Source organism: Molothrus ater, chromosome 12 (assembly GCF_012460135.2).
Source record: "Molothrus ater isolate BHLD 08-10-18 breed brown headed cowbird chromosome 12, BPBGC_Mater_1.1, whole genome shotgun sequence".
Classification (NCBI taxonomy): domain Eukaryota; kingdom Metazoa; phylum Chordata; class Aves; order Passeriformes; family Icteridae; genus Molothrus; species Molothrus ater.
In genome coordinates, this window is record NC_050489.2 from 11,773,131 (window position 1) to 11,792,706 (window position 19,576).

The window sequence follows — 19,576 nt, forward strand, 5'->3', positions numbered from 1 at the left end:
AAAGATTCTCCTTTAGGGAAAAAAAAACCAAGCTCCACACAGACTTTCATGGATACATTCTAAAATTGAAAGATTTCTTTTTTCTTCTTCAATGTTAACGTAACCCACATTTCAGGAGGTCTCAGCATCTTTCCTTCTTGGCAGAGGAATCCTTATTTCACAACACAGTAATTTCACAATTAAGTATATTGTACTTACTATGATATTAGAGAGTTCAAGGCCAAATGTTACCAAAACATCGAGTTGCAGCCCAGAAGCCACTCTCAGCAGTGGCTTGACTCTTCATCAGCATGCAGGGCTGTATCTGCCCATCCGCAGTAACATTGATGCTTGAAGGAAACTCCCAAGCTCCTGCCCTCTAACTGAGGGGAGATCAGAGCTGTACAAGGCAGCTTAGTTCTACATTTTACCACAAAACTAAGGACTAGTTTGTGCTGTACAGTGCTTTTTCTGCTTTCAGAAGAGAAATTCAGATGTGTAAATGAGATTATGAGACAGGTGTTGATGAGATCAAAGACAGTCCAGGACTTTGTTTTGGGGAAGAGTTTGATCATTTGCTTCTTTTCTACAGTTTGTTTCTCATGTATGTATGGCTGTACAGCCTTAGTGAAAATCAATAGATTCTAAACCACATGGGAGGAATCCTGACCCAGCTGAAGTCAATGGGTGATTTTTTTCCATTGACGTCACCAGAGCCAGGATTTAAACCCAAATAACAGACGTCTCTCTTAAGGGCTCCTAAGTAGACAGAATTTCCAGACTAAGAATTATGTGAGAAGAAAAACACAGTAAAGCAATAAAAAACTCTTCAGACTAAACTGATGCACAAGACTTCCACCACGTAGTAACTGATATTCACTCAGTACAACAGCTCAGTACTTTACCTAAAAAGCAAACTGTCAGGATTACATAGATAGATGATGGTGATTATTACACAAAATAGATTCACTCTGTGAGAGTTAGACTGTGACCTCAGCATTCTCCTATGCTGGGCTCAAGCAATAAAAAAAAGTTCTATTTTAAGAAGTGCCTTTTACTCTCACAGTTTCATAGGGACAAATGATTTAGGCAAGAATCTCTTTCTAGCTTTCAAGGCTGAAAAGAAAAGCTGGGGAAGCACAAAGTAAATTCAAAACTAAAAGCAAGCAGGCAAATAAAAGGATTGTAGTAGAAGATCATGCATTTTAAAGTATTCTGGGACCTACTTCATGGTTTTTGAACTTTTGAAATTGGTGGCTCTAAGAATACAGTTACTCTCTGGCATAAGTTACTGTCTTGACTTGACCCTTACAGAAAGGGCCAGAAACCAGCTACCAGGGTCTTCCTAAACAGCCAGTTAATCCTTCATTGAGTCATACAAAAGCTGATGACAAAATCACTGTGTTTGATGCTAAATTATGAGATTTTGAGATCTTCAAGATCACCTATATGTTTCTTTCTAATTACCATTTTACAGTCATGATGTATTATGTGTTTAAAGTAGTTTAGAAATACAAAAATAAAAAAATCGCTGTGTAACAAGTTGAAAACACCAGACTCAGCCACAATGATTTATCATAAGGTCTCAGTAATCAGTGAACAAAACTGCCCAGCAATCTGCCCAAGCAAAAGTTTGCACTGTGATTAAGCAAGAAGGATTTTGCTTCAAACTGTTAATAAGCCTCTGCTTCATCTTGGCAGGGAGCTATGATGGACCCTGGGGTAATTTTCACATTTTTTCATGGCATATCAAGCTAGGAGGCCCTGTGCAGAATGGCAGTGACAAAGCATGCACTGGACAGCTTGGACTGAGGGGAAAATTACATTGCTTGAAGCCTATTTGGAAAACAGTCCAGTAAGAACAAACATAAGGCTCAAGTTGCAAACTTAAAGAAAAGCTTTTGTCTTAATAATTTCCACAGAAGAAGCTGAGTAGTCTAAATAAGACTCAGTTTACCCCTTCAAGCAAATTGATGTCAAGAGAAGTAGTTCTTACTGTCCTGCTGCAGGGGGGATGATTTGGAGAGGTTTCACTTTGTGCTCGCAATGCCCAAATTCTCAGAAACCCCACCTAATGGCTGGCACACAGAATATTACCAGCACTACCCTGTGCCAAATACAGATTTTTCCCAAAAGGAGAAGTTTTCTGTGAAGAACTTGGTGACAGTTTTTTGTGAAATTCCTGTGTTCAGTGCTAACAGAAAGCTACAAAGTAAAGAAGCCACATCCACTTGGAAATTACCATTGCCCAGGCCTTCCAAAATATTAGCACAATCCAACAGTAACTATAATCTTTGATAAGAGTACAATTTTAATTTTTCTAGGGAATTATGCAAACAGTAGCCATGACTGTAATGATAAATTTGCCAATATCATTATCAATAGAACCACACGCAGCCATTAAAATTTACAAATGAATTTAAATAATGCAGCACTTGTATTCTATAAGAAAATATTCTTTATTACTAGATAACATACTATTCATTTCAAATATGTCTGACATCTGTACATTGTAATTTAGAAAGCATGTATAAGAAATATCAGAAAATTGCACATAGTGGGTTTTAAGGAAAGATGGAGAATGGCTTTATAGTGTATGCAACTTTTTGCTTCTGCTTTAAATCCCTGTTTAAACCTGCATTATATGTAATTTACAGTACAGTTACTCTGCTTCCTTTAGTGGAGTGAGAAAGAACATCCATCCTGCAGGTTTCATTTCTAATGACTGAGAGTAAAACTTAGATTTACTAGAATTCTTATAGATAGGAGTGTTGACTGTCTCACACTTCTGTAATAGAAATAACCCTTTACTGAGAGGAATAATTTAGGGGATTCTGTTAGGCAAGAGTTTGTAAAGATTAAGATAGTACAGAAAGTATAACATTAATAAAAATAAATCTCTAATAGAGACTGGAAGGAAAAGGAGTGTTTTGCTTCAGCCTTTGAGTCCAAACATTGAAGACATGACTTAGAACTGGATTAAACACTAAATAGTGTAAGGCAAGTTTTTAAGAGTATCACAGATTGTTGTGCTTGATTCTTCTTTAGCAGAATGTCAAGGCATTTTCCTCCTATTGGTTTGTACATTAATCTTCTTGAAAGCTGCTTGGCACTTGTCTGGAGCTGATTTAAGATGTCTTGGGCACTTTGTTTTACCCTGGCACAGTTATGAATCTCATGCTGCCTAAAATGGGTACTGCATCCTCCCCAGAGGGTGCTTCACTTGGAGGCTGCTGGCTGGTTTTTATTTTGACAACATGCAAAAGAAAAGCAGCCTTTAAGAGCAGCACCCTCCACCCCAGATTGCTTAGAACCAGGAATTGCCCTGCTACATGCACAGCACAAAGCACATTTCACACAGGGGCCATCCTGAGAGTGTTAGAGAGAGCACAAAGCAAGGACCAACCAATACTGCCTAAATGAGGGGCTCAACTTCAGAGGACTCACCCAGGCTGTTTTTTATTAAAGTGGAAAAACAATTCAGGGATGTAAACTTGGCCTTCCTGACACATTAAAAGCACAGCTCAGAAAGAAGTAATCATAACTTAATGTAGGTACCAAAATTGATTGCACAGCTCTTCAACCTGTCAACACCAAAAAGTACCTGCAGGGTGGCAATTTCAGATAGAAAAGCAGATATCACTATTGCACTGTAATTAATTAGTTTAGTTCACTCCATCTCTATAGATTATAAAAAGAAGACCAACACTTGATTCAAAATTGAAACACAAACAAAACAAAAACCCCAAAACAAAACAACACAACACCAAAAATCCCTCCAAAACAAAACAAGCCAACAGCAAAGGATCTGTCTAGTATCTTCCAATCAGGTATGTAGGTTTTTCTGTCTGAAACTCTTCTCTATGCTAGCCAGCAAGTTAGATCAAAGTACCTCACAAGCCATTCTGGCATCAAATTCAGATTCATCCATGAATTTTGAAAACATTCATTTTAGTTTACAGCTGACTGAGGAAAAGAAAACCCAACACAAATGAACAAGTTCTCTGAGAAGATGAGAAAACTATGACTAACAGTCTATATCTGAACGAAAGTAGAACTGTAGTTGCCAAAATCTCCCTGGCACCAACTCACCCTACATTTAAGAGGCAGCTAAGTTGATGAAGTAGTATTTCCTTTTGTGTACATGATGATCCACATATCACAGAAAATATCTTTTCGGTACTTAACAGTTCAAGGAAAACTTGTCACATGAGGTTATGCTGTTATGGATCTCGTGCTGGAATCTAGGAAAATCTGCTTATCTTGATCCACAAGCTTACAGAAAATACCCAATGATACCTTAATTCAAAAGTATTTTTATCCATGGATGTTCTGCCACCAATAAATCAAGGTACATTTCGACAGGCGCCTTGCTCTTGTACATCTGAAATACAGCCTACATCTCACCCGGGTGCCTTTGTTGCTGTGCAATTGCAGGTAAATATATCCTTGTGTCACCCCTAATAGCTGCAAGGTTGGAGAAAAAAGCACTAATAGAACATTCCTACTAATTAAATGCAAGAATAGTATTTTCTCCTCTTAATTTAATATCTCTTAAGCTTCCAGTCATGTCTGCTGTGAAGCAGCTGTGTTCTCCAGGGAGGCATCTGCATGCTGACCCAGTAGTCCAGTACTACACATCTCCCCTGACTAGGACCTTCTGAAGAGTTTTTGAGCTATAGAGTTTGCTGGTTTTGGTTCCAACAGTGTTATCTGTCCAGGAAAGGATACCACCACTCCTACATCCCCTTGTATTGAGCATTAGCCACAGGGATGGCAGAAATAACAGAATGATCTACAAGCTGGCTCCACAGTCCAGCTCACTCTCTCATTTCTTGTTTAAGCCAGCCAAGTAGTTAAAAGAGAAAAAGGCACAAAATCAAGATGGTGGATTTGGGCAGGAATGTTAGTAGCTAGGCTTTCATGTTGTTACAAACTCCAAGTATTTACTTACCAAACTAAAACTCGTCTTACTGCCTTGATCTAGGAACAAAAGATCCAACCCCAATAGTACCTCTGCTATAGAGGCACAGTGTTAAAAGGTATCACTGCAACCCATGAAGCACATCTTTGGACTTTCATGGTCACACTCATGGCAAATGATGGCAGTTGCTCTTTTCCTAAGCCAGCCACAGTGAGTGTTGTGAAGGTCAGCAGCAAGAAGACCCTGCAAACCTCCAGAGCTCCACTGCCAACTGCCCATCTTGGATCAACCTGATTTATATTCTCTCATACCCACCACGTCTCTTCATTTATTCCCTAATTTCCTACCAAAAAAACACAGGCCAGAGTTCTGTATGTGCCTGCAATTATCTTTAAACTACACATTGTTGTAAATGTGAACATTTCATTAATTTATGTAAATAGGACCTTGGCCAATGACTTGGCTGTTATTTATGAATGAATCATGCTGCTCTGAGTGGCTGGATATATTCAGCACTCATTAATTTGTTTAAAATAGCTACTAATGGGTTTCTTTAGCTCATGACTCTTGTAACAAAAGGCAAAAGGATGATTGGATTTGCATGGGGAGGGCCTAGGTAACCCTTTCAGTTACTGATCAGTGACCACCTTCTCAATACACTGCACTTCAAGTCACTTCAAGTGATTTTAAGGCAGTAGCAGGTTAACAGCTCAAGACAAAAAATGCTTCAGTTGGCCTCAGCCAACAGCACTGAACCATTTCTGGAAACTATTTGTTTTCACTTTCTTTTGAGTGAAAGGAATGCTGTTAAAATTGCAATTCTGAAAAAACTGAAGGTTTGGAGTCCAAATTGAGAGTAGTAATATAAATAAGCTCAAATCTAGCAAAAATTTGTTAGAGGGAGTAGCTAAATGTAAAGGCTTCAAGATAAACATGCCACTCACCATGGTATAGATCCACTGGTTTTATGATTCAGTAATACTTTCCATTAAAAAAGGTTGCATACTTGGAAGATTTTCTTGTATACTTGGAGACTTTCACATGTGTAAAGTGCTGCTGAAGTTTTTATAGTATGTCATGCAATCTGTTTTGCAGAAAAAATGTTATTTTTTACAACTAGAATATCTTGCTAACTGCTGTCAACATCATCACACAGCTGCTGTTATCATCATCTTGTCTTTGACCTGAGGTTCCCTCATGCTCTTTTGTTGCTCTGACATTTCTTTGCTGTACCACACAGACCCTCATTGTTTTTAATCTCAGGCCAGTAAGGTCTCAGTGTTCCATCCCCTCTTCCCAGTTGTCAGCAGCAGGCTCCAGCCTCCCTCCTTCAGGGGTGCCCTTGGAGGCTGTGCAAGCTTGGTGGCCTGTCTGCTGAGGAGCTAGATAACATCCATGTACCAGGAACACCTGCTTTTCTGTGACGGTGTTCACAGCGGTCCTATGTTGAAGGAAGAGATGGAGATCTGACTCCATGTTTCAGAAGGCTTGATTTATTATTTTATGATATATATTACATTAAAACTACACTAAAAGAATAGAAGAAAAGGTTCTCATCAGAAGGTTAGGCTAAGAATAGAAAAGAATTAATAACAAAGGCAGCTGTCTCAGACTCTCTGCCTGAGCCAGCTGGGCTGTGATTGGCCATTAATTATAAACATCCAACATGGGCCAATCAAAGATCCACCTGTTGCATTCTACAGCAACAGATAATCAATGTTTACATTTTGTTCCTGAGGCCTCTCAGCTTCTCAGGAGGAAAAAATCCTAAGGAGAGGATTTTCATGAAAAGATGTCTGCAACAATTTTCCAATTAACAGTTCTACCCATGGTGATCTTGTACAATCTAGATGTCAAGAACTCTGCATCAGTGACCTTGTTTTTCATTCACAAGGGTCTGCACAGATCAGAGTTTCCACCCATTTTCCTTGTTGTCCAAACAAATGTGCTACATTCTATCAACTGTTTGTTGATATTGTTTGGAGTACTATTTATTCTAAATGAAAAAAAAAAAAAACAAACAGTGTTGATCAATGTTAATAGAGATATTAGCTTGTATTTCAGTTCACCAGATCACAGAAAGATTACCCTAGTGCATGGCTACATGTGATACTATAAAGCAATTATAGGAGATCTCTGCTTTTAGACTTTTCCTGCACAAACACTGGAAACAATCCCATTGGAAAATATACTGCCATATTTGCTCAGAGTTTGTTGTTTTAGCAGACACCCCTGCCAGTATAACATTTTGACTAGAAATAACCATGGTAACAAATACAGAAGGCTAACAAGCACAAAGAGTTCAAAATTGTTTCAAGTACCCCTGTCCTGGCCTACTTCTTGTATGTGCATCAAAAATCCTCTAGGATAACCACAGCTGTTTAAATTATCTTTTTTCAACCATAAGTAAATTAATGTTTCTTTCTTTCTGGGATTTAAAAGTGAGATGAGACCTCCTGGTAAGACTGAGAAGAATATTTAGAGCTTTTGCTTCCCACCCCTTAGGATGCTGGGAATGCTTACAGAGAGAGGAAACACTCCATGTGGATTTTGGTATACCAAACTTAAGAAGTTGCTTTGGCACTGAATACAGGAATGCAAAATCTGTCTTGTATTTTGTCCTTCATTAATTAAATGCAATAGTTTAAAAAATATCTGTGTAAGTTTCCACTTGAAGTTTCACATAGGTGGTTGTTGTAGAAGTTGAGGGTTTGACCTAACCTAGTTTTGCATAGGACACAGGCTGTCTGTCTTAGCCCCATATTTGCACTGGTTTCTTAAAGGGACTTGTATGGATCTTGGGAAATCTGTCAGGACAGAGATGCAGCAGTTCACAACAGCCTGAGGCCAACCTGTGGCTTTCAAGCTGCAAGTGACTCAGTAGAGAGTCAAGTACAGCTCTTGCACCAGAGCTGTACTACAGATGTCAATGACTTCAGCTTTTTAGCTGCAGAGGGAAATTAGGAGCCATTAGGGATTGCTGAAAGCAGTGCAGCCTCTGGGATGCAGCTGTGTGCTCCCACCGAGGGGAGTGGAATGCCCTCGAGTGCGATCGGCGCGTTCCTGCCAAGGCCGCGATCACACGGCTCGCTGAGGTAGGGAGGTTTTGGCAGGCTTGAAGGGAAGCGTTAGCCAAGCTCTGCTTCCTAAGAGCTCAGCTGTCTGGCCTATCCAAACGTGACACTGGATCCATGCAGTTAAAGCCCTGCAGTTTCTGTGGCTGGTGGCAGGGGCAGGAGTGGCACACGGTGCCACCCTTCCTAACACGCTCTGATCTCCAGACAGGGCGAGCATTAACAGCAAGTGCCCCTGCAGAGGAGGCTGGGCTGGTGCTTCAATCCACACCACTGATCTAAAGCAACAGGACCACCAGGACTGCCTTGCCTCTGGCCCACAGGATGTTCACACAAAAACAGGATTGTAAAATTCTTCCAAACAACACCTCTTGTTCACGGGGCACTGCTCCTAAACAGCCCTAAGACAGAGCCCCTGTGCAGGCCCAGAGTGACACTGGTCAGCTCTCACACATAGGCTGATCACAAGCATTTGCAGACCATTCTATTCTATATCTATTTCATGGGGAAACTTGAATGATATTTTGACCATCATTTATTTTTTTTCCAAGGGGCCTTGATCCCAGAAAGGGTTGAGCGAACACCATGAAAATTGATTCTGGATATTGGCAAGGAAAATAAAAGCAAATACAAAGATGCTTACAAAAATATCTGACTTTTTGTTATTTTTTTACCTAACCAGAAGCTGCTAAACAAGAAGTTTCCAGAAGACTCCAAAACATTAAGTCAAACTAATATGACTAAGCACCCTTACTTTGGTATTTATCTCAATTTCAAAATACTTCAATCACTTAGCACCTGAAAAGTAACCCAGCTACGAAACCCTGCCATACTGTGTAACTGCTCTTTGATGGAAATTACACCACACTTTAGTAATCCCTTGCGGGGGCAGGGCGGGGGAAGAAAAAAAAGAAAGAAAAAAAAGAAAGAAACCTCCTATAACTAAAGCCTGGAATGACTCGCAGCCAAACAGATGACACTTGAGCAAGTATGCCTAAGTGCAGTACACCTCACAGTTCATCTTGGGATTAGTCATACTTTTAAAAACTGAGTGTTTCAAACTGGCATTTAACACGTATGTCCACTACACATCTCCAGGATTAATCTTCTCAAATACAAATTTCCCTGTATAGGCATCATGTTTTCCACAGTCTCATGACATTAATCAAACATCACTCCCTGCAAACTCCATACCTCCCAAATACAAGCCAGGTTTGTGAGTCAGCTCCACACACTGGGATATGATCAAAGCAAGACGAGTATGGCACTTCAAAAGCTTGCTTGCAGGAAATCTGACAGTAAAACCACCTAAAATAATTTTTCCAGATTCTAGATAAAGTGAAAGCAATATGTAGTATCCCAGACTGATTTTGCTGAGTATGTTTCAACACTGAACAGAGCTCAGAACTTCAGGGTATTAAGTATCTGATGAATACAATGATTTTTTTTGCACAGTATTCAAACATACAACAGTTCAACATGGCAACCATAGAAAACAGGTCATAAACAACACTAAAATATTACCAAAACCATGTATCACTGATACTGTAAGTGGCTTATGGAAATGCAAGTTGCATTTACATTACACTCCATCATGAAGAAGATTCTTGTCCCCAAAGTGATACAACCAATAATTTCAATTTTAATATGCATTCTCAAAGGTTTCAGCTATTTTTTCTGTTGATATACCTTGTCTGTTTCATTGCAAGGTTTCAACTTTCAAATGACTAAACTTATGACTGAATGCTGAATACATTGTCCTTACTATTATGTTACAGCACGTTACTTTTAGAAGTAGATCGGTGGTATGACTAAGAGAGCAGAGTTTGTTTTTCCATTCTATTCTCCAGTATATAGTCAAAATCCCCTTTTTGAGCAAGCATGCAAGGCACCTTACACCAGTAATATCTGTGAAAAGCAAGCTCAAAAGGTAAAGAAAAAATAATTCAGACTTCTAAAAGCATAACAGTAGTTTCAAACATACTTTTTAAACATGTAATTCATTCTGCTTACTGGCATGTTTTAAAAAGCTACAGTCAAGCTTCCAGACTTTTACCTCTTCTAAGTGTATAAATTTAGGACCAAGGCAAATTTACTTCCTTTTACAGGAGAAGTTTTCAAATTACTAAACCAATACAACAGATTTCAAAGGTTTGCAAAAGTTTGTACCACTTGCTATTATGAGAAATAGTTAAACTACTGCTGTTTTTTTTTCTTTTGCTGAAAAATTGAACCATGATATTCACAATCTAGTTTCCTTTTCATAGGTAACTCCTAAGGACATTAGTCAGTTATTGAGTGCATGTAATTACTCTGTCAGCTCTCTAGTTATTAAAGAAATCCAATAATGTTTTTCGTACAGGCAAGTTTAATATTAATTGAACTTTCCTTGACCAAGCAAGCTGTGCAATGTAATAAAAGCTACCCTTTGCTTGTACCACAAAACAGAGATCTGTCAGACCCACAGTTATTAAACATGACACCAGCTATAATTGCTTTATAGTATCACATGTAGCCATGCACTGGGGCAATCTCTCTGTGATCTGGATCATATGAAATAGCCAAGGAATTTTCAGGTAGTTTCTGCATTAGGTGATCCTTTTGTATTTCAGCTGGCAATACTTTTTAGCTACAGCAGCTCACACACCAGGATTTTGCCAATGGTGACAGTTTCTCAGTGACAGTACAGACTCATAGGACAATGCTCAGCCTTGTCAAGTGCTCCAGGGAGGAGTCAGCAGCCCCAGCACTGTCCTGCTGCAGGATCAAGGTGCTGTCCTGGGGCCAGCAGGAGCCTCCACATCCTTCACAGCAATGGCCACAAGCATCACAAGGTTGGAAAGGGATCTGTTGTCTAACCCATTTCATAAGAGTAAGGAAATTTATTATAGCAAAATCCAAAATATGTCATGGAAATCTAAATTCCATATCATTAGCCAGCAGTAATTAATTTTCAAGCTAGAGGTTCCTGCAGACAATTCACACAGTGGTTTAAGCTGCATTTACAGGATTTCACATTTTTCTTTTCTGTTGCGGGATCTGTGCTCCCTACTGAAAATACTACACTAAAAATAAAACCTAAAAAAACGTTTCATAGTCCCTTTCCCTTTCAGCTCTGCAACTGTGTTCAGCTTTTTTTTTCTTCTTCAGTTAGGGATTACTTTTCAGGGACACATTTTTTTGTCTTTAAAACCAAAAAGCAGAGGGGAAACATTAAGGGAAAATAAGAGTTACAGCCTACAGCTTCTTTCAGGGATTCCATCTCTGAGACCTTTAAAAAATGCAGAAAAGGGATAAGAATACATGGGTTCTTCCTTCCTGATATTTCTTGATATTTCCCATAAGCAAATGTTTTGTCTTTAGTTGGTAAAAGTAAGCAACAGGGAAAGAAAAAGTGCAACCAATCCAAAGACTACAATGTCTCTTTACTGTCTTTTCAGGTGCTTTTCTTATTCCCTACATCCTCTTCTTAATCATTGCTGGAATGCCCCTGTTCTATATGGAATTAGCACTGGGACAATATAACAGAGAAGGGGCTGCCACTGTTTGGAAAATCTGTCCAGTTTTCAAAGGTGAGTGCTCCTCTGCTGCCTGAGGGTGCCACACAGGTGTGGTCACAACCTAAGGATCTCTCATCTTTCACAGACAAGGTGGTATTTGGGGACCTTCCCCCAACCCTTGAAGTCTTTGTGTTATCAAAGGTGAAGCACAAAACGGGAAAAGCCACAGAAATCATCTTCAGGGTGATTGCTGGCTGAGTGTAACAGAGGGCAATGAGCAGGAGCAGCTGAGCCCTGCCCTCCCTTTCCCCTGTGTACTGGGAGGAACTGGGAATCTCTAGGTGGAGGAGGGAGTTTGCCAATCCAAACGTTGGAAATACCAAATCCCATCCGGGTTAGTTCAGCCCTGTCTTCCCCACTGACTTCTCCACTCAGGGCATGGAGCTTTCTGTGCAGGAGCCAACATACCCCAGTGGCTACAACAGGAAAATGGAGTTGTGAAGACTCTGGGTTTGGCTACCAGACTTATAACAGCACAGGAGTTTTCTGTGTTATCTCTGTACCTCAGTTTTCCTGCCTGTGAAGTGGGAGCAATAATTCTGATAGTCTTTGTAAAGTATCTTTCAGATTTAGCAATGAAAAACACTTATTAAAATCTGAACATTATTACTATTGAGTGTTTACCACTAGGATTAACTCTCCAACATCACTGAATAAAAGGCTGTGGAGTGTTGTTTGTGCACAGCATCATTCTGCAAGGAAAAATAGGTTAGGTGCTTCAGGGTGTTTGGTTTTGATCAGGAAATGATCAATGTGTGAAAGAAGCCACATGTGTTCTGTACATGAGACAAGTATTTGTTAAGGAACCTCAATAATTTTAAAGCATTGCTTGCCAGCAAAAAATCTAAGTTCCTTTAAATGTATACCAGACTGTATCTAAAATCTTATGCAAAAGCCTTTTCAAAACAGACATATCTGAAATTAAACCAGACAAGCTCAGCTGACCTTAGAACCTTAAAATTCAGATCATGTTTATCCTGGGACTGACAAAAGCTGAGGAGCTTAACAACAGCAATCCAAACTTGATGGATCTGCTGCTTGGATATAGGTTACACTGAGTAAATGTTAGTCTTCTTTCTCAAAATACAGCTTTCCTCTTCAAGCAGTCTAGTGCCACACAATAAGGAACGTGGAGGGGGTTTTTCCTACCAGGCAAACCCGAAACTCACAGCAAAATCAGCAATGCAACAAAAAATAATAAAATAATGTGGCTCAAAATTTTTAAGTTGATTCTATAGATTTACCTAGCCATTCTATAATCCTGTCATGGGAGATAAAATTCATCCCAGCACCCAGGAATCTGAATACCCTTGCTCAATAAAAATTCCTCTTGATATTATTAATATACTTTTGGATGAGAATGAGGATTTTGAAAACCTAAATGCAAAAATTAGACCTTCAGGATCTCAAAGCATTTGAGCCAAATACCACTGTGCTCAGAGGTATTCTGTGTTGACTTCAGGATTGAAAAAGATTATGAGGAAAGGAAAATAGAACTTATTTCATGTATATTCTTGTTGACATTCCAGCTGTGTTTTTAAGCTGACATTTTCAAGGTGGACTAAACATACATTACTGTTGATTTTGAAGTTTCATATTACAAGAATATAGACTAGCATAAGTTATTTGATTCTCAAAAAGTAATAAGCACTGAGACATGTACACGTTGGTATAAACTCAGTACTTTTAAAGTTTTGACTAAAACCTCTGATAACATGCAAACACATTTTACTGCTAGTGCTTTGGAGTTGTTTCTGGGACAACTCAAATCTCTCACTCAAAGGAGAAGTACACAGTCTACACAAATTCATAACAGCTTCTCTAAATGAACAGCACTATAGTTCTAATTTTAGCTATGAATATTATTGCTATGAACTCTAAGCACTCTACTTCTAATGAGATGCTATCATAACACATGCAATTACAAATATACCCTGTAACCTTTGTAACACAGTCTGTTTTCATCTGCATTTTTTTCCTGAGTCTATTTTAGACTGTGGGTGGTGCAGCATTACTTTTAAGAAAATCTAGAAACATAAAAGCAAATTCATTCCTGAACATTCTTAAGATTACAGAGAAGAGCTATTTAAAACACATTTGATCCAGTATTTTTTAGTCTTGATATTAAACATCTCTTGTCCTCCTGGACTGGAGGAATTTCAGAAACTTTTTTCAACAACAAATAATCTAATTTTAATATTTAATATATTATCCATAGTTAGTGTTTTAGCATTCACCTTAATACTTAAGAATTCTTCTTTTTGGGGATTCCTCCCTCCTCTCCATTCTATTGAGCATGGTGTATTCACTAGAGTTCAAGTGTTCAAGTACTGAATTCATTTAAGCACCAAGGATTTGAAAATACTTTTTCATCTTTACTTTCACAATTATTTCCCCATTGTTAGGGAGGAGCAAACTGGTTTACAGATTAAAAGCCTCCTGCAGAGCAAAGAGTAACTTTTGTACATGCAGCAGTCTTTGAACTGCCAACTCCTTCAGGGTCAGCATCTGTTCCTTATGCAAATTTTAAACCTGGATTAATACTCACAGCATTTGCTACTTCTTCCTTTATAAAGAATAAGAAAGCTTAATAATCTCCAACTATTAGGCCTCCAATACCAAAAATTAAACTGAAGAAAAATATAAGTAAAGGTTTGCACTTCATTGCTGTGATAGTAGCTACTGTGACAGTGATGACATTGATAAAATAACTGTACTCCCTACCTTTTATATGCAGTCCATACAACTTTGAGGGAGGATTCAGAGAACAAAGCTGCACACTCAGTAAGAATGATTGAAGTCAAGGCAAAGCAGGATTCCTGAACAATTCTGCCAACGAACTTTTATTGGAGTCCAACATTTGTATCAAAAATTCCTCCCAAACTGTTGAGAAAAGTCCATTTTCATAAGGAGAATGTGCACTTTCTGGGGTGCTTTTGCTAAAGAGACCCTCCAGCCACACTTCATGATATGCAAAAATACAAAGCAAATGTTCAAAGTCAAAAGAGAATGCTTACACTCTGAATTCTGTAATCCTGGGGATTACAGAAAAGTACAAAGGGGTTGAATGTCACACACACTTTAGCCCCAGCTTGATATTCACCAAGTTTTACTGGCATGCCCAAAACCACCTGGAGCCCTCAGTGGAGCAGCACAGACTGTTTGATGCATGGTTTGGAGCCAGTTACACGCTGATGGAAGCCAATCTAGAGAGTAGTGATGGGAAAGAAACAAGAGAGGGATCAGTGTCTGTTCCAAACTAGTTCAGGGTGGGAACATGAGGCATAGGGAAACTTCATTTAAGTGTCCAGCTTTACTTTTCCAAGAGAAGTTGCCAAGGTCCCTGACGTCACGAAGATGAAGTGATTTTCGCTCCTAACATGGGCTTGCAATCTTCTGCATTGGAAGCAAATCAGCAATGGAGTTGTACAAGGACAAATTTTGACATTGCACTGCTTAATTTCTTTTTCTGACAAACAAGTAGATTTGATAAAAGCCAGTTATTTTCCAGAACCATTTCTGTAATTTTTTGTTCAGAGGTCAGGTACATTGTGTCCACGTATGTGTACGCAAATGTCAAAAATTCCTTTTTATTGGTGTGAAGACCTAAAATGAATTTGCAATCATGAATTTAACTGTGTTTCTGTACACTGTGGCATGTCAAATGCAATGTATAATCTAGTTTTCCTTTGTCTTTAGGTGTAGGCTATGCAGTGATACTCATAGCTCTTTACGTGGGTTTCTACTACAACGTTATCATAGCTTGGTCTCTGTATTATCTATTTTCATCATTCACATTTGAGCTCCCCTGGACAAACTGCCACAACAGCTGGAACAGCCCAAACTGTACAGATCCAAAACTCTTCAATGCATCAGTGCTTGGCAATGGTACTAAATACTCCAAGTACAAGCTCACTCCTGCAGCTGAATTTTATGAGTAAGTGTTGACCTAACTTTGCTATTTATTCAAAATTCTAAGGGAGTTTCCTCTTGAAGGTAAAATAGTTTGTGTCCAGCCTCTAGAGCAAGCATCAGAAGACCAAGGGTAAAATGGAACTGTAATGTTGGTCTGTATGCCTGGGTGACTGACTTTTGCCTCTGTGATCTTTGGTTTCCCCTGTACTAATGCAGTGCTTGCTACTGAGCAAAATGGAATTGGACAAGACACAAATGTTCTCCATGTGCCACTTTTGCTTGCACCAGCTTTGCTAGGGCAAGGAAATACAGCAATATTCTGACAGAGGTGACTTCATGCCAAACTAAGATGAATTTGAGGCTTTAAAATAACCATTTAGTCACAGATTTAGACTGCTGCTCTACTCCACAAAGTTTCAGAGCAACAGTAGACCTCTGTTTGTTCCACTGCTTCAATAGTTCAGTGAAGTGATTTAAAACACTGAGCAGGAGGAAAGAGCCAGGTCATAGAAAGACAGGCTTTTACCAATGCCTAAGCAAAAGAGTGTTCTGCAACCTGGGCTGAGACAGGCAAGGGCAGGCTTGAATCAAACCCCAAAAGGTACATAAGTTAATAACTGAACTATAAAACAAAGATACCAAACTCTGTATAAATATTTTCATTATGGGCTTATAGGGGAAAATGGGATTTGATTAGGAGAAAGGGGATGAGCATCAAGCTATTGAATCAGCTGTTGAATTAATCTGAATAATGAATCAATTAATCTTTCTGTGTTTGGAGTAGAAAGGTATTAGGGCACACACCTGCTAAGCAGTTAGTCCAACCTTGCAGAAACAAAGGGAAAACACTGTTACCATAAATAGCCAGTAGGGATCTTGGGGTCTCTGTTTATAGCTCTTCAACATTTGTGGCCACTGATTTTCTCTGAAGACAGCACTGAAAGATCAGTAGTGATACACAAACTGCTGGCAGGGGTTTGGGTAAATGAAACTCAGGGCTTTGAAAACAAGATGGGGGCTTGAGTTCAAAGGAGCTTACTGAAATGGCAAATAATGACAGCTGTGAAATCTACTGCCCTTACAATAAAAGGCTTAAGCCTCAGTAAAGTAAAATGCAATCCCTACCTTCCTGCTTTGCCTTTTAATTATTTAAAATGGTTCTAAGCAACTTCTGCTATCACATCATGCTTGGGTAATGATTTTGACTTTGTAGTGGGTGAGGTTGTAGTAGAATCAATTAATGATGTTTTGATTTAGTTCCACTGATCTGGGAAACAGCTCAATTAATGATTGTTTGTACACTGAAATAATATGGTCCTTCCCTCATCATGAAAAAATTCAAGGTGCAGTGTTCAGAAGGTAAGAACAAAAAGGGAATTTGACATTTCATTTTGCTTTAATCCCTGAATTTTGCAGCTGTAATTAGGTCACTAGGCCTTGTACTTATTAATGACTAGATTACATTGCAAAAATGAGAAGGGTAACCACTTAACTAAAACACTCTATAACATCTGTTTTCCCAGCTGTAAAAACAGGGAATCACAAGGGGCATTATATTCATTTATCCAGTATTTGGATGAGCTCATCAGGCCCAGCTGTACAGCTCAGGTGTCAACTCAAACTTGTACAAAGTCTCAGTGTATTCACATCCAACCTATAAACTGAATCAGAAAACAGCTTCTTTCCTATATCAAATAACCCATGCTCATGGTCTTCTTACAACAAGGAGAGTTGAATCTTTTGATTATAAAGTTTCATATTTTGTGCCAGAGTCACAAAAGGAAATGGGAAGCGATACAGCTTAAACTTGGTTCTTTGGTTTGTACAGTTACATCAGAACACTCACACACAAAGCTTTGGCCTGGGTGGGCAGGCTGAGGGGGAAGCAGGGAGACCAGAAACACCAAACATTTACCTTGCAGTTGGAGAGTGACTGAAAAGAGGTACTTCCAAGACAGGGCTCAAGCAGAGAGCTAGTATGATTATTCTGAAAAGACACAGACACTGCTTTTTGGGACATAATTCCTTCACACTAAGCTGGCCTGACCAAGGATTTAGAGTTGATTATTTCCTAAAGCCCTGTAGCTGCCAGAGCTGGCTGCTTCTATCTCCAGCAGTACAGGAATAAACTGTAGGAGGAAGTGGGAGTGCTGTGATGTGACAGTTCATCAAATACTACAAGAAAGATACCTCAAATTCAGCAGAAATATGCTGGTTGTCACTACTTATATTGAGTGAGAAAAGGGAAAACTTGCAATCTAGGCCAAATTTATCAGCTGTCCAGTATCTGGCTGGGAGGAAAAGCAAAGAGAAACCTCTAAGCCTAAGACTTAGAAGAAATCATTTCAAGTTGCAAATTCCATGACAAGGCAGTGACAGGAGAACCTTGAAGAACATATTGGGCTTTTGTTTTCAAGCCTCAAGACCTGGGCAGAGCTTAAGTTTGATGTCCTTCTAGAGAGTTTCATTTTACCAAGTCTGGTTTCAGTTGTAGAGGCTTAATTCAGGCCAAGGCACCACTGATGTCATGGGGACAACTTCTTACAACAGGAAGGAGCAGGACCTCTACAATACTTCATTAGAGATGCTTGAAATCAGCTATCAAGTATTTACACACTGTAAACTTGGCAAGCTAAAATCCAATATCAACTGGTGCCTTTCTGCTAAGTAATAGCCAGTAATATTCCAGTTAGGAATAAAATGTCAATTCCACATTTCTTTAGGTACACACATTACTTTAATTCCTTCCCTCTTCAGTGGTTTGGAATTAAATACAGAAAATGAAAAGAACCTTCTATCCTTTTCACACATGTTAAAATAATTCAAGATAAACCTTTCTCTTTTTTTGGAAGAACAGAAGTACATCACAAATGAACTTCCCCTATCTACTCCATATTGCTCCTATTTTAATACTTGATCTGAGCACAGGCATATTTTATATTTGTTCTCTCCATTCTTGTGTCTGCAAAAAGTCTTTTACCATCCTGCTTTCATTTATGCTGACAATTAAAAAATACCAGTTTGGAGGAACAAAAGCACTATTCTTCTCACAAGGTACTGCACCTGCAAAAAATCACAATCTGTTGTAGAAACACATCTTGGCCATTTTATAGAAAATCAGTGAAAATGTCAACATTATTGGGCTACAGCTATTCCCCTCTGACAATACTTTTTCTCAGGGCTGTAATCCATCCTTTCTGCATGAGAAATTTTACAGGGAAATTTTCATGCCATATTCAGCAAAGCAAATTCACAGAATTCACAAGTCTGCCCACTCCCCTCTGTCCTGGGGACATCAGGCCATCACAGGGACAGCTGGGCACAGAAGGGGATTGTCCTGCTCTGGGGGGGGCTAACCTCGAGTGCTGGGGGCAGTTTTGGGCACCACAATATAAAAAAAGATATTCAGGTGTTAGAGAGTGTCTAAAAGAAGGCTGTGAATATGGGGAAGGGCCTTGAGGGCAAACTGTGTGAGGAACAGCTGAGGTCACTGGGTCTGTTCAGCCTGGAGCAGAGCAGACAGGGGAGACCTCAGTGCAGGTCCAGCTTCCTTGAGAGAGCAAGAGGAGAGACAGGCACTGATCTCTCTCTGTGGTGACAGTGACAGGACCCAAGGGAGGGGCCTGAAGTTGTGTCAAGGGAGGTTTAGGTCAGATATCAGGAAAAGGTTCTTTGCCCAGAGGGTGACTGGCCACTGGAACAGACTTCCCAAGGAACTGGTCACAGCCCCAAGCCTGACAGAGTGCAAGAAGTGTTTGGATAATGCTCTCAGGCATGGAAGATGTGGACATTTCTCAGAGATGTCCTATGTAGATCTAACAGTTGTACTCAACCAGTACTCCTTGAGGGTCCCTTCAAACTTAGTCTGTTCTATGATTAAGTACAAATAATAATTTATGATAAGCCAGCCAGGGTGCCACTGGTAAATTATGTGTTTCCCAAAATCTAGCTTGCAGTCCATTACACAGCTCCATTCTCCAACACAAGAGGGAGCTGAAATATCTAGAGAAAAACCCAGATGCTGCTGCATCCCCCTGGCTGGATTGTGGCCAGCACCCCAGGGTGGGGGTGAGGCACCCAGGGCTCACACAAGCCCTGCACCTTGGATGGCTCAGCTGCTCTCC

At 39.5% G+C, this 19,576-nt stretch overlaps 1 protein-coding gene across 1 annotated transcript in view; it reads left to right on the forward strand.

Moving 5' to 3' along the window:
• The window catches only part of SLC6A2 (solute carrier family 6 member 2), a 60,049-nt gene that overhangs the window by 10,237 nt on the left and 30,236 nt on the right, over positions 1–19,576 (forward strand). The window contains exons 2-3 of the mRNA XM_036390530.2: positions 11,418–11,549; positions 15,237–15,474. Of these exons, the coding sequence (XP_036246423.1) occupies positions 11,418–11,549; positions 15,237–15,474 (370 nt within the window). The remainder of the gene's footprint in view (positions 1–11,417; positions 11,550–15,236; positions 15,475–19,576) is intronic.